Source organism: Coregonus lavaretus (assembly GCF_964263955.1).
Source record: "Coregonus lavaretus genome assembly, chromosome: 12".
Taxonomy (NCBI): domain Eukaryota; kingdom Metazoa; phylum Chordata; class Actinopteri; order Salmoniformes; family Salmonidae; genus Coregonus; species Coregonus lavaretus.
In genome coordinates this window covers 34,863,323-34,878,315 of record NC_139999.1, presented here as the reverse complement: position 1 = coordinate 34,878,315, position 14,993 = coordinate 34,863,323, and the positions used below count along the sequence as shown (strand labels likewise).

Here is a 14,993-nt window from a genome sequence, read left to right as displayed (position 1 = left end):
GTAATCCGGTACACCTCAGACGGGAGGCGGGATAGGTAGCTAGCTAGCTAAGGACACTGGTAGACAGTGCCGCAATCACACAATATTGGAGAGTTTTGCGTCTGCATATCACACGTGTACATGGAATTAAATATAAATTATGAATCCCATTTCGTTGTGAAATAAAAATAAACAAATTAAAAGAATATGTTTTATTCCATTGATCTCCGAAAGGCACAGACAACAACTGAAAACATTTTAAGAAGTGGCAAACTTCTACTGTCTAACAGAGTGAATACATATTGAGAGCATAAACAACACAGTGTATTTTCACAATAGGTGATGGCAATTTATAGATAATATTGGGAATAATTGGGAATTATGGAGGAATATTGTTCAATGCATTTGGTTCAATTTATTTATCATTGTACCAGACATTCTGTTCACTTGGATATCAAGTGCATAGGAAATATGTGTGTTTTTGTCTTTATTTCATAGCAATAACAAGAGTTCTACTAAATCAATCTGTGAAATGTCTTTATACCAAAACAATATGCCACCTCACACATGTTCACCCTGAATATTGATTTATTCACATAGACAAAATGTAAATATTTTACAACAAAAAAAGATTCCATTAATATCCACATTTGTCATGCGGTAATCCTGCATTTCATGAATAACACTGACATCACTGGCCGTGTGAAGAGGTGCACTTGATTTGGCTCGTCTGGCGGGCAAGGTAGGCAGAGTTAACGCACTAGACTAGAGCTAATGGGGAATGGTACAAAAAGGGAAAAGTCAGACTACCCATGTCAGGGTCAAGGGTGAAAGGTTATGGCTGCTCCTGGGAGACACAGCGGAACCCTAGGTTAGAGGCAGAGCTGTCAGGGGTGTTCTGACTCCGTGCTGCACACCTGTACCTGTAACAGTATGACTGGAGTGATAGAGAGGAGGAGAGAGAAACAGAAAATCATACGTCAATGTACATTAGATTGATTGCATCCAAGACACTAAGAATATATATTTTTAAAGCACTCGTTTCCTTCATAAATTCATCACTGATCCAACAACTGGATAGTTGGAAAGTAGGGTTTCCTTTAGCATTCACCAGTCCAGAGTTATGGCAAATCAGTGATTACTCCATAGAATGTAGGATGGGAAGGATGTATTTTGAAGTATTTAAACAGGGCCAACGTGTGTTTTACAATCACAAAGACCGTTAGATTGAAGTCCTTTCCTCCTGCACATGACAAACCCAGCTTTGTGCTTGGGACTAGTTTTGCATGCTGTCAATCACATCACCAAGGCAACTAGTGTCGGTGGGCAGAGTGGTTGGGTCACAAGTTGCTTCTCCGAGGAGGCAAGGCTAATAGCTCAGTATACTGTGGAAGACAGTGCATACATTATTATATATATTTTTTCATACTGGCCCCCCGTGGGAATCGAACCCACAACCCTGGCGTTGCCAACGCCATGCTCTACCAACTGAGCTACATCCCTGCCGGCCATTCCCTCCCCTACCCTGGACTACCCTGTGCGCCGCCCCATGGGTCTCCCAGTCACGGCCGGCTACGACAGAGCCTGGATTCGAACCAGGATCTCTAGTGGCACAGCTAGCACTGCGATGCAGTGCCTTAGATCACTGCGCCACTCGGGAGGTAAACTAATGGACAACAACACTTAGGCTTCTACTTCCGGCTTACACAAACTGTATACATTTTACAGACACAGTATATTTTACAATAGTTATCTTTTGTTTGTTTTTAGTCCCACCCTTCAGCTACCCTCAACCCCTCCCATCTATCTCTGAAGACCATCCAGTTTTGATTTCTATTTGCCATATATTTTTCAACTGTGCTATGATGTTTCACAAAATTTCTGAACCTTTCTTTTCTCATAGTTTCTACAGATTGTAAATTAAAGATAAACATTTTTGCTACGAGTATTATTATATTATTGATCGATTGACTACGACTTTTTAAAATCACCCAGCAGTGCTATTTGCAGAGTTAGCTCAAGGTAAATGTTGCAATTCTTCAACCATTCCTGAACCTGCGACCAAAACAAGCTACATATGGAAAGTACCAAAACAATGATTCTGTCTCTTTGCTGCACAATCTACAGAGCTGGGATGGTTGTATCCCTCTGTACTTGACTGCACTAGGCTAAAGCAGTGGTTCCCAAACTGTGGGAGGCACGAGGGGTCGGCAAGGGAGGCACGCCCCACAACATGGTAGGGAACCACTGCCCCCCACAGGCACGCCCCACTGCTTTTTTCAGAGACCGGCTAGTCTCTGGTGTGTGTTTGACTTCTATAGGTGCAATTTTGAAATTGGTTAGTACATCAGTTTTCCTCTTGTCATGTCAGTCATTGCATACCTCAGAGAGCTATTTATAACTTGTCAGAAATGTACAGATCAACTAGCCCATGTCAGCTAATGTTTTTTAGTTAGGTTTTTTAGCCCATTGATTTTGTTATAATGTTTGAGTCACTCAAATATCACATGAATACACATTAGACATGGCAAAATGTATAGAATTGCAAGAAAATGAGCTTTAAACCAGCTAAATGTTCTCTCCACCAACAAAAGTGGTGTGAACAGTTTGTGTCATTAACAGTGCTTGTGCCCATAAAAATAGTCATTGCACACAGGTTACCTTATGGCACATGTAGGAGCCTCCTTTCTTCACTCGGTCTGTGCCTGATGGTGGACCTACCTGCAAAAGGGAGGGGAGAAAATATCAAAACATCAAGAGGAAATCCTCACAGATGTGATATAAAAGTGTGTGTGTGTATTACCGGGTTGTGCCGTTCGTCCGTGGTGTGGTGTACAGTCCACCAGTCAGATGTCCACTCCCATGCATTCCCCACCATGTTGTACAGGCCATAGCCATTTGCAGGAAATGACTTCACCTGCAGGAGACATAGAAAGATATGAGATAGATACTTTCACATTCTACACCAATAAGGAGTCCCACATTATTGAAATAGCATTGCAACTGTTGCATGGGTATGGGAAGCATATTAAAAAGAGCTATAGACTGATAATTAAACATCACATTTTAACATTTTAGAATAAAACACTTCCCCATAAAACAATTTGTATGTGTAAAAACAATAGAAAGTGTAACCCTGAAAGACCTGTAAAATATCAATCTCAGCAACCATTGAAGTGAGACGGTATCATTTCACTATTACTATGCAATTCATTAATGTTATCTCAATGTTATTCATGTGATCTAGAGCAGCTGTGAGCTGCTGGTGGTGTGAGTTTCTCTGTAATCTCCAACGACACACAATTCCTGTTCGTAAGCAGTGGCTGAATCAGATATCAACTTCCTGTTTCATCACAATGGACTGTGGGTAAGGGCCACCCTGCCACCCTAACATGGGAGTGAACTGACTCCCCTGAGCCCTTTGTTTTCACAGTCTTTTAGTCAAGTCAGACCAATTGTATATACTGTATTTCAGTCTCATTCTTTCACATTCTCTGTCTTGCTCTCTCAGTAACTGTCTCTCCCCCTCTCTTACTGGTGCGGTTTTGGTGTACCCGTCCTCTTCTGAGTTGTGTGTGGGGAACTCTCCCTGCCAGAGGTTGGCGTAGTGCTGTCCATTAGGTTTCAGTTTGTTCCCCCACGGGTATAGTCTGAAATACAGAAACATCGGATCAGGGTAGTGGATAAAGATAGGCATACTAGAACTGTGCAAAGATTAAAGGTGTACTGTAGGAATAGTGGCATATAACATATTATAATCTTTGTAGTTTGAGCCTGAATCTGAATACAGATTGGCTGAAAGACGTGGTATATCAGACCGTATACCACAGGTATGACAACAAATATATTTTATTGTTTTAATTACGATAGTAACCAGTTTATAATAGCAATAAGGTACATCAGGGTTTTGTGGTATATGGCTAATATACCATGGCTCATGGCTGTATCCAGGCACTCCGCATTGCGCTGTGAGTAAGAACAGCCCTTAGCCGTGGTATATTGGCCATATACCACATCCCCTCGGTCCTTATTACTTAAATATACTCTATCTATATTTATATATATTATATTAGTAGTGGGGTTGTTCCCTCACACACACACACACACACAACACTACCTGTCCTGTAGGCCCCCTCTGCAGGCGTACTCCCACTCAGCCTCTGTGGGTAGTCTCTTGTGGGCCCAGGAGCAGTAGGCCACAGCGTCCCGCCACGACACATGTAGCACAGGGTGGTCCAGCCTGCTAACACAACCAGGTTTATGGTTAATAATAACAACATCATAATACATGGTCATTTAGTAGTATGGCAACACATACTGTATATTTTGTACATTTGGCTCAAGCAGGAACCAAACACACAACTCCAACCTGAGCCATAAGAACCATCAGTTTATCAACAGACCTCTACCCGTCTGTGACATACAGAGATGTGACTGGTGGACACTGGATATCATTAGAATGAGCCAGTATAGCGATGTAACTCCTACCTGTCTGTGATGCTGGAGATAGGGCTTGATATTGGATTCTATTAATTCTGATTAGGATGATCCAGTGTAGAGCTCTGCTTCCTACCTGCCTGTGATGCTGGAGTCTGGGCCCTCAGGGTGATTCCAGTCTGCTCCTCTGACTGGCAACCACCAGGGGGCAGCAGCCACCTGACAACAAGGAAGTAACAACAGCTATGTGACACAGGTAGACAAAACACAACTCAGCAGGAACTAATATCATGGTGGTCAGGCCGAGTGTGCACTGGCGCACACCCACGTACACACAAACAAAAACGCACACACACACAGTCTACTACTTGAATGTAAAGGGGCAATAGTGCTACATTCCTAAGCAAACAGTGTTTACACACTATTTTGCCACCTCTATTGGAATGTCATCAGATGACAGAATGAGAAACCACAACATTGCCTCTCCATGGGCCGTAGCCTAACTTTAGACACATGCGCATTGATGCAAAAATGTGAGTAATGCACATGGAACTCAAGTTAGAGCCCTGTGTGTGCAGGACTGAAACATCTATGAAAACAAGAAGTAGGCTATCCTAGACTGGACGCCCCTGTTTTCTTTAGCCAACTCCTGTATCACTTATGTCTAGAAAGGGGCATTGTTGAATGCAGAAACAGTCACGCTAGCACCTAGGTTATATGTAAACAACACAAAGAAGTTTACAATAGAACACTGAATGCAGCCGTTACTTCATTTCATCAGCATGATGGATGCACAATACATATCCCTTGCCTTGGGATAGTTAAATGTATCTTCCTTATCTTTTTTGCTCTGAAGTGTACTTACTGCCTGGGAGATCTGGCTTTTGACCTCCTCACTCAACACCCCCTCGAACACAAACGAGTCTCCAAACCTCTCTGCCTGTAGGAACACACAGTGGGGCGGGAGAAGTGACAGCATCTTAGAACAATAATCAGAGAAGAAAGGGAGCTATCACTTCTATAGAGTGACATCTGTCAGTCTGTCAGCATGGCTGTCTCAGAGTGAACCACAATTCCACATGTGTAACGCAATGTGTTTTCATGTTTGCAATTCATTTGTAATACTGCTGACACTACTTCAGTCTTTGACCAGGTCTCCCTTGAGAAAAGGAGACACTTGATCTCAATAAGACTAATCTCAATAAATAAGTCAGTTACATTTGAAAAAACCTACCTCAGTGATGTAGCCTGTGGCATTGATGAAGCTCTGGAAGTGGCGGTTGCTGACCTCATGAGCGTCCATGTAGAAAGGGTCCAGGTGCACCCTCCTCTGGGGACCCTCCCCGTCCGGGGGGATGCCAGGGTCGTCTGTACCCATCAGGAACTCCCCTCCAGGGATCAGGACCATCTACAGACAACAGACACACAACAGGACCATCAGACAACAGACACACACTACGAACATCTACAGACAACAGACACACACTACGAACATCTACAGACAACAGACACACACTACGAACATCTACAGACAATAGACACACATCAGGACCATCTACTGACAACAGAACTTGTTCTAGAACCATATGATAGACGCCAGAACCATGTACAGACACCATCTACACAGACACACACATACTTAGAACAGGGATGGGCAACTTTGACGGGGGTGGGGCCACAAAAAATCTAAACTCATAATGAGGGGCCGCAGTTGCTCGCGGGTCTGCGTACCCACATCCATCTCCCCCTGCCCCCCCCCCCCCCCCCCCCACACATTGCGAGCAAAACATTTTAGTGGCCCCAGTCTTGACAGCAGAGATGATTTTGGGGGGGTTTTAGAGTTAATTTCATGCAATTCTACTCATTTTTGCCATGGGGCTGAGAGTTAAAATGAGCTGTTTTACAGCTACTTTCCTGCAATTCTACACATTTTGCCATAGGGTGGAGAGAAATGTTTGCAGTATTTAATTTGATATCAGAGTGAAACTGACTAACAAAATCAATGATGGCCCCCCCAACCAGTAATTCTACCATGATAACAAGTTTAGATAGTTTGCCGCTAAACTAACTTAGCAATCTAAAAATGTTTAGCTGACATGGGCTACTTGACTGACTATAATTACATTTACATTTTAGTCATTTAGCAGACGCTCTTATCCAGAGCGACTTACAGTTAGTGAATACATCTTTTTTTTTATACTGGCCCCACGTGGGAATCGAACCCACAACCCTGGCGTTGCAAACGCCATGCTCTATCAACTGAGCTACATCCCTGCCGGCCATTCCCTCCCCTACCCTGGACGACGCTGGGCCAATTGTGCGCCGCCCATGAGTCTCCCGGTCGGCTGCGACAGAGCCTGGATTCGAACCAGGATCTCTAGTGGCACAGTTAGCACTGCGATGCAGTGCCTTAGATCACTGCGTCAGAGTACATATAATATGCCATTTAGCAGACGCTTTTATCCAAAGCGACTTACAGTCATGTGTGCATAAATTTTTACGTATGGGTGGTCCCGGGGATCGAACCCACTACCCTGGCGTTACAAGCGCCATGCTCTTCCAATTGAGCAACAGAGGACCACATTGAGCTACAGAGGACCACTACAGTCACTGACATAACAAGAGAAAAACTGCTGATGCACAACCAAATTTCGAAATTGCACCTTTTGTATTCTAGTATTCTAACTCGCAAAAGTATGTTGAGACCCAGACTGAGTTCCAAAAATATATATAAAACAATTGGGGGCCACCAGTTGCCCATCCCTGACTTAGAACCATCAACAGACAATAAGACACATAGGGCCTATCAAATGGTAGTATCGCGAGGTCATCTTCCCAAATCTCGTCTCGTGAGAAGTTGGCTTGTGCACAACAACAATAGAGTGGCCAGTTTGAAGTCCTAAAACCTGGAAATATGTTATCTTTGGATCGTTCAGCCATGGTTTCCACAAGTTACCACAACCACAAAGTCAAAATTGGCTAGATCGTAAAAATGTATGAAAACTAACATTTTCATTTAAGGTTAGGCATAAGGTTAGCAGTGTGGTTAAGGTTAGGGTTAAGATCACATTTTAACAATTTAAATAGTAGAAATAGGCGGGGTTTATGACTTTGTGGCTATGGTAACTAGTGACGATATTTAGCCATCCATATGGGGGAAATGAATGGAGGAGAATAGGGTTTTGGGATAAGCTAAAAAAAAAAAAAAAGGTTAACACAGGCTTAAGAGATCTTATACTTTTTGTTCTATGAGATAATATCAGTCAGTTAACATGACCTTTATGAATTATGAAGCTTTTATGTGCTTTTGTTTATTACATAAATGTTTCAAAATTCACAAAGTGACGTTAGCTGTTGAAGATTCTTATAGAACAAAACGTGTAAGATCTCCTAAGCCTGTGTTTACTACAGACCTTATTTTCGGCGTTTATCCAAAAACCCTACAAAAACGCCATTCATTTCCTCATAGGTTTGTCCAACAAACCATGGTGGAGTTAGTGCCTACAAAAATACTTTACTATTTAACTCTATAACGGTGTGAACGCTTGATAGAATACCTGACTACGAGTATCTGATTCTTCCCCATTCGTCTGAGTGTCTGTATGCTTCTCATTTGACTTTTTCGAGTATTTGACAGCAGGGTTTTCTGTTATTATGGAACTTTCCTTCTCGATATCCACAACTGCATCTCTCTTCAGGTTGTGGCAGCCACAGCTCGAGCTCTCTGCCGCCAGTGGAACGATTGTCTCAGGTTCTGCGCAGACGGAGAGTTCTGGCTTGCTTTGAACACACAGCACATAATCTTTGACATTCAGGGAAAATAAGAAAACCGCACAATAAAGCAACATCGTTGCACCATTCAGTTCAAGACCACTTGTTTGTGGACAGAGCCATGCTTCCGCATTATCAGTCACGTGGTCAGTCAGCTGATAATTGTAAGCGTGCAACTCTATACCATAAAAATGTAGCCTATCATTTCAGCATACTCATAATTTACAATCTGTGTCAAATAAAGTTTGTGTGTAGTTTTGATTGAACATTTAATTGCACTTCCTCCAGCAGTGTCTAAAGTTTGGAGAAGTTTATTTAAATACCACGCAATGCTCACCACACCATGGGAGTTGTAGTCATAAATATGTTTTCGGTTTTGTTACTTATCCGAAGGAACAATTCAAGAAACATCATTTCCCAGAGACTAGTGCTAGTATAACATTTTCTGAGGGGCTACAGACCTTCGAGCGGGGACTAGCGCTCATGTAGCGAACTAACGGAAGGCAGGGTGATTGGATTGAGCTGTCAAAAAATTCGGAATCTACTCGCCGACTGAATCTTGGTGCTATGGATTAGTTGAAAGCGGTGTATCGCTGCCATGCTCTCCCGTTGACCCAGCCTCGCGCGTCGCTCCCAACCTCTTACCACAGCGAAGGTAAAGTTTACCACAACTCTGTATGTACAGTTTGGGGGAGCATCCCCGCCTCTTAAATATGTATTGCTTGTGGCTAGGGAAGAAGCGCAACAATGTATCTGCCCTCCTCATGAACCGCCCGTCATGATTTTGTGCACTGACGCTGATTAAACAAAAATAATTCCCGAGCTGAGAAACACGGTTTTGCCAGTCTGATATGAAATATAATATAATTGAACAATTGAAGCAAGCACGCAAGTGGTCAAACTGTAGGCTACTCGTCTCAGGGATGTGCTGAAGCTCAGTAAAGTTGAAGCGATTTTTATAAACTATCCCGTTTTAGAAGAAGACTGAGATAAATATCGATTTGTGCTGTCAGTTTGCCCAGTGACTTGGGCATCATGTTGATTAACATAACAGTAACATTATATCTATGTCGTGCGTTAGTGTTGTCTACTAAATGTTAGGCTATGTGGTTTTGAGGTAATATGATGGGGTGAATTGTTCTCCATGTTTTTTTCTTTCAGTATGTTTCTAAGATGACTGGTCTGAAACTAGGCCTTGAGGTCAGCCTCATTATACTCACTCCTGGGTGATGTTGCAGTGTAGGCAAATAATACCTCTGTGTGTAGGCTACTAGAGTCGCACAGTAGGAGCTCTGTAGACTGAAATGTCACAAATGTGAGTCAGGACTCAGTAGGTACAGTATGTTCCAGGAGTTTTTCTCTACCTGCCACATGAACAGGTAAAACTCTAGGCCCCAATGACAGCCTACAATTAGTGTCTGGAGTTGTTCCTGGACAGGTCAAGTGGTCAGTAGCCTCAGTTTCCAGGCTTCCTCACTGTTCGTGATGTACGAGGCATGGTAAGGACTGGCCCTTAAGGGTCTAAACACAGCACAAAACACTGCTTTACTCACTGGGCACTGTAACACCTGCAGTACAATAACCATGCACTACTAGAGTCTAGACCACGTGTCATCCCAAGATGTCATACATTGTATTCTAACCACTGACCAGATTTGGGGTAGCTTCCTTTACAGTTCAGTCCAAGTATAATAGAAAGTAATGGGCTGTTTTACATTTACATTTGACATTTTAGTCATTTAGCAGATGCTCTTATCCAGAGCAACTTAGTTAGTGAATGCATACATGTTTCATACTTGCAATTCCTCACTTACTTCCCTGAATTGACTGAATTGAAAGGGGATTGAATCCAACCCTGAATGTAATCCAGCCTGGGTCAGTGTTAAAATAAAACACAGTGACACCTTTAAACCTGTTGAACTGACGGGTCTGTCACTCCCTCCACCCTATATCCCAGAGCAGGTCTACTAACCACAGGTGCATGGCCTTCCTGTTTCTCTCTGCCTCTCCTAATGATTAACTGTTTACCCCTCACCCACACAGACAGACCAGGCTGGAGCATCAGATAGTGCCTGGCCCCATGCAAATCCTCCTGCTATTTCTCCCCAGCTAACAACAAACGTTCCCAAAACATTAGAGAACGTTCCCTTAAGAGTCTCATTAGGTAATTAACTAATGTGTGGTAGGAGAATATTCCATCAATGTCCCACAAAACATATACAGAACATGGTTGCCATGTTCTCAGAACATAAGATATCAATGTTCTTGACACATTTCATGGTAACGTTGAAGAACATGCATGTGTCCAGTTTTCTGTCGGTTAGGAGAATATTCCATCAACGTCAAACTAAACATACACAGAACATGGTTGCCATGATCTCAGAATATAAGATATTAATGTTCTAGACACGTTTCATGGGAACGTTGCTGTGTATTAGTTGTCAGGACGTCGCCTGATGGTCCCAAAGAAACATTCTCCCCCACCCCCCAAAACAACGTTCATTACACATTGTTACGGTTGCCGAGCCAATCAAGGCCCTGATTGGTGAACCACTTATCCATTCATAGCTCTTTGTCTTTTGGCAAGGTTAGGGATACCCACACACACAGTGCTTTTAACTTACATAGATTTATTGCACCCATTACTGAAATGTTTCCAACTGTTGGATGTCCTAACTCTGTCTGGATTCCAATAGGAATTATACATCACTTTGCAAGCCTGCATAACATTATGCAGGCCTGTAAATCAGGAGGTTCCTAACACCAGTGTGTTAAGGTAAACCTTGGCCATCAAAGTAAGGCCTTATGATATATTTAATGTATTGTCCTAAATAGTATTAATAATACATTTCATCTCCAGTAAGAACTCACTTGGTGAAGTCCACAGGACTGCAACAACTTCTTCTTCTGGTTTTATGGCAGACTACAACCCAAAAAGGTGTATTGCCACCACCAACTGGACGGGGTTGAAAAAAAAAAAGGGAAAACTAACCCAGATGAAAATATTACATTGACAAAAACAAAACTCCCACTTCTTCCTTCCTTCAAATCTCCATATTTCCCTTCTCAGGCTCTAGGGCCTGAGAGGGTGGTATGGCTTGTGACAATACTCCATGCAATCCCTCCGCCGATACGTTTTTCAGTCCCAGGAACCGCTCCGCCGCATCCATACTGATATCTATTTTCCTGGACTTCCTCTCCACCTGGGCAGTGCCATTAATCCCCATAGCTATAAAGGCCACAATGTCCACCTTCTTAACCTTTAAAATATCTGGGCCCTACTGGTAAAAGGCAACCCCTGCAGCGAAAACCTATCCACCGCCATGGACTCTTTGGGAGCACCATTTCGACCCGCAACCCATTTAACAGCTGCTGCATAATAACTGCTCTGGACAGTCCTTACTTTGGCAGGACTGAAAATGAATAAGTTCAACAACCATATCTCTATCACTAACAAATACAGTCATGGGTGGTAACTCTGCAATTCACTCAAAAAGGCAAGGCACACTTGGAAATTATATTGGAGGCGTGGCTTATTGGGGGCGTCGCTTCAAAGTTGTTGTTATGGACACCTGTGAGTGGAAGTGTTGTACCAATTTAAATGGTTTATGGTTATGATAGTTGAAGTTTGAGCATGTCTTCTGCAAGCCCTGAAGTCTTTGTAAATAATATAATATGCAATTTAGCAAACGCTTTTATCCAAAGCGACTTACAGTCATGTGTGCATACATTTTTATGTATGGGTGGTCCCGGGGATCGAACCCACTACCCTGGCTTTACAAGCGCCATGCTCTACCAATTGAGCTACAGAGGACCACTATTACGTAAGAGCATTTGGAAGTAAAGACTTGGACATATTATTGCAGTATCCTTAATTCAATATGAATGACCTTGTCAAGTGATGCAAACCTCTTTATATAAAAAAATAAATACTATATGAGGTGTTATTGCATAACACTAAAAGTGTTAATTCCCTATCAATGCAAAGTGTAACAGCGTCAGCAATAGGCACAGTGTTGATTTAACACTGAAAGGTGTGGACCCGTATAGACACTGGCCCAGTGTTAAATTTAACACTGTCATAAACCAGGTTTCCATCCAACCTTTTTATGCAAGTAAAGTACAGTGGGGAAAAAAGTATTTAGTCAGCCACCAATTGTGCAAGTTCTCCCACTTAAAAAGATGAGAGGCCTGTAATTTTCATCATAGGTACACGTCAACTATGACAGACAAAATGAGAAAAAAATATCCAGAAAATCACATTGTAGGATTTTTAATGAATTTATTTGCAAATTATGGTGGAAAATAAGTATTTGGTCAATAACAAAAGTTTCTCAATACTTTGTTATATACCCTTTGTTGGCAATGACACAGGTCAAACGTTTTCTGTAAGTCTTCACAAGGTTTTCACACACTGTTGCTGGTATTTTGGCCCATTCCTCCATGCAGATCTCCTCTAGAGCAGTGATGTTTTGGGGCTGTTGCTGGGCAACACAGACTTTCAACTCCCTCCAAAGATTTTCTATGGGGTTGAGATCTGGAGACTGGCTAGGCCACTCCAGAACCTTGAAATGCTTCTTACGAAGCCACTCCTTCTTTGTCCGGGCGGTGTGTTTGGGATCATTGTCATGCTGAAAGACCCAGCCACGTTTCATCTTCAATGCCCTTGCTGATGGAAGGAGGTTTTCACTCAAAATCTCACGATACATGGCCCCATTCATTCTTTCCTTTTCACGGATCAGTCGTCCTGGTCCCTTTGCAGAAAAACAGCCCCAAAGCATGATGTTTCAACCCCCATGCTTCACAGTAGGTATGGTGTTCTTTGGATGCAACTCAGCATTCTTTGTCCTCCAAACACGACGAGTTGAGTTTTTACCAAAAAGTTCTATTTTGGTTTCATCTGACCATATGACATTCTCCCAATCCTCTTCTGGATCATCCAAATGCACTCTAGCAAACTTCAGACGGGCCTGGACATGTACTGGCTTAAGCAGGGGGACACGTCTTGCACTGCAGGATTTGAGTCCCTGGCGGCATAGTGTGTTACTGATGGTAGGCTTTGTTACTTTGGTCCCAGCTCTTTGCAGGTCATTCACTAGGTCCCCCTGTGTGGTTCTGGGATTTTTGCTCACCGTTCTTCTGATCATTTTGACCCCACGGGGTGAGATCTTGTGTGGAGCCCCAGATCGAGGGAGATTATCAGTGGTCTTGTATATCTTCCATTTCCTAATAATTGCTCCCACAGTTGATTTCTTCAAACCAAGCTGCTTACCTATTGCAGATTCAGTCTTCCCAGCCTGGTGCAGGTCTACAATTTTGTTTCTGGTGTCCTTTGACAGCTCTTTGGTCTTGGCCATAGTGGAGTTTGGAGTGTGACTGTTTGAGGTTATGGACAGGTGTCTTTTATACTGATAACAAGTTCAAACAGGTGCCATCAATACAGGTAACGAGTGGAGGACAGAGGAGCCTCTTAAAGAAGAAGTTACAGGTCTGTGAGAGCCAGAAATCTTGCTTGTTTGTAGGTGACCAAATACTTATTTTCCACCATAATTTGCAAATAAATTCATAAAAAATCCTACAATGTGATTTTCTGATTTTTTTTTCTCAATTTGTCTGTCATAGTTGACGTGTACCTATGATGAAAATTACAGGCCTCTCTCATCTTTTTAAGTGGGAGAACTTGCACAATTGGTGGCTGACTAAATACTTTTTTTCCCCACTGTACATGTCGGATAAAAAATGTCATGACAGGCCTGATAGAAACAGAACACTTTTCGGTAAACTTTCCAAATGTCGACAAAACAAAAATTCTAGACAAGGTGGGATCTTTTTGTGTCTGTAAAATTATTTTTGTGAGAATTGTTGGTGGAAACACTTTAATGTGCAAATATTGATATCGTAACCATCATATCGAAGTAAACTTGGTGTCATGCAATTACATGTTTTGTGGTCCTTCAACTACGACTCGTCGGGAAAGCATGCAGTTTATTAGGCTACAGATGAAATAAGTTATGATGAACTTCACAGGGTGGTGAAAGTGCATGGTGATGAGTTTGATGCTCCTTTCCAATAAATATCGAGGGTCTTATTCTGGTGACAAATATTCTCACTCTTTTGTCCATAATAATAATCTCATCATGTAGGCTATGCGTGCAAATACCAAAGTGGGCACACTCGCTATATAACGCAGAATTTATTTTGTAAGAAAACCATCAGTAGAGTTGAAAATGCAATGGAATCCCATTTAACTTGTATTTTAACTGCAAAAGTTATTTATATGTGTACTACATCATCACGCAAAGCCTATTATCTGCAACAAGTCTATTTGATGGAAGCACATCTCTGGTGGGAAAATGTGGATTTTAGAATATTCGCATGAAAATCTGTCACTAATTGGATGAAAACCTAGCTAGTGTTGATTTGACACTGGAGAATTTTCTGTGCAGAAATGTTCTTGCAACGTTCCCATGAAACGTGTCTAGACCATTAATATCTTATGTTCTGAGAACATGGTAACCATGTTCTGTGTATGTTTGGTGGAATATTATCCTAACCCACAGACAACTGGACATATGAATGTTCTTGCAACGTCCCATGAAACGTGTCTAGAACATTCAAATAGTATATTATGAGAACATGGTAACCACGTTCTGGGTATGTTGTGTTTGACATTAAGGGAATGTTCTCCTAACTCTAATGCCAAAACATGCTAAAAAGGTTCTCGGAAGGTTTTTGCTAACATAAATTGAATGTTCCCCTAACTAATGGAAAAATGGACACTCAAACATTAGGGGTACATTACGGGT

At 42.2% G+C, this 14,993-nt stretch overlaps 2 protein-coding genes across 3 annotated transcripts in view; one reads left to right on the top strand and one right to left on the bottom strand.

The window, feature by feature from the left end:
* Positions 1–499: 499 nt before the first annotated feature.
* On the bottom strand, positions 500–8,334 carry LOC311138008 (formylglycine-generating enzyme-like). 2 transcript variants are annotated; one of them, XM_084172653.1, is made up of 9 exons: positions 7,974–8,334; positions 5,651–5,824; positions 5,282–5,356; positions 4,553–4,635; positions 4,097–4,222; positions 3,515–3,629; positions 2,783–2,896; positions 2,641–2,700; positions 500–916 (listed from the first exon to the last, which is right to left on the bottom strand). In XM_084172653.1, exons 1-9 carry the CDS (start codon positions 8,262–8,264, stop codon positions 815–817), a joined length of 1,140 nt encoding a protein of 379 aa, XP_084028779.1. In that variant the 5' UTR covers positions 8,265–8,334; the 3' UTR covers positions 500–814. The 2 variants fall into 2 exon arrangements, with proteins under 2 accessions (XP_084028779.1, XP_084028780.1); XM_084172654.1 differs by having other exon boundaries at positions 4,097–4,219.
* A 356-nt stretch (positions 8,335–8,690) lies between these two features.
* LOC311138406 (inositol 1,4,5-trisphosphate-gated calcium channel ITPR1-like) overlaps positions 8,691–14,993 on the top strand; it is a 154,623-nt gene continuing 148,320 nt past the window's right edge. Inside the window, exon 1 of the mRNA XM_084173077.1 lies at positions 8,691–8,842. The gene's annotated coding sequence lies outside the window, so the exon portion shown is untranslated. The remainder of the gene's footprint in view (positions 8,843–14,993) is intronic.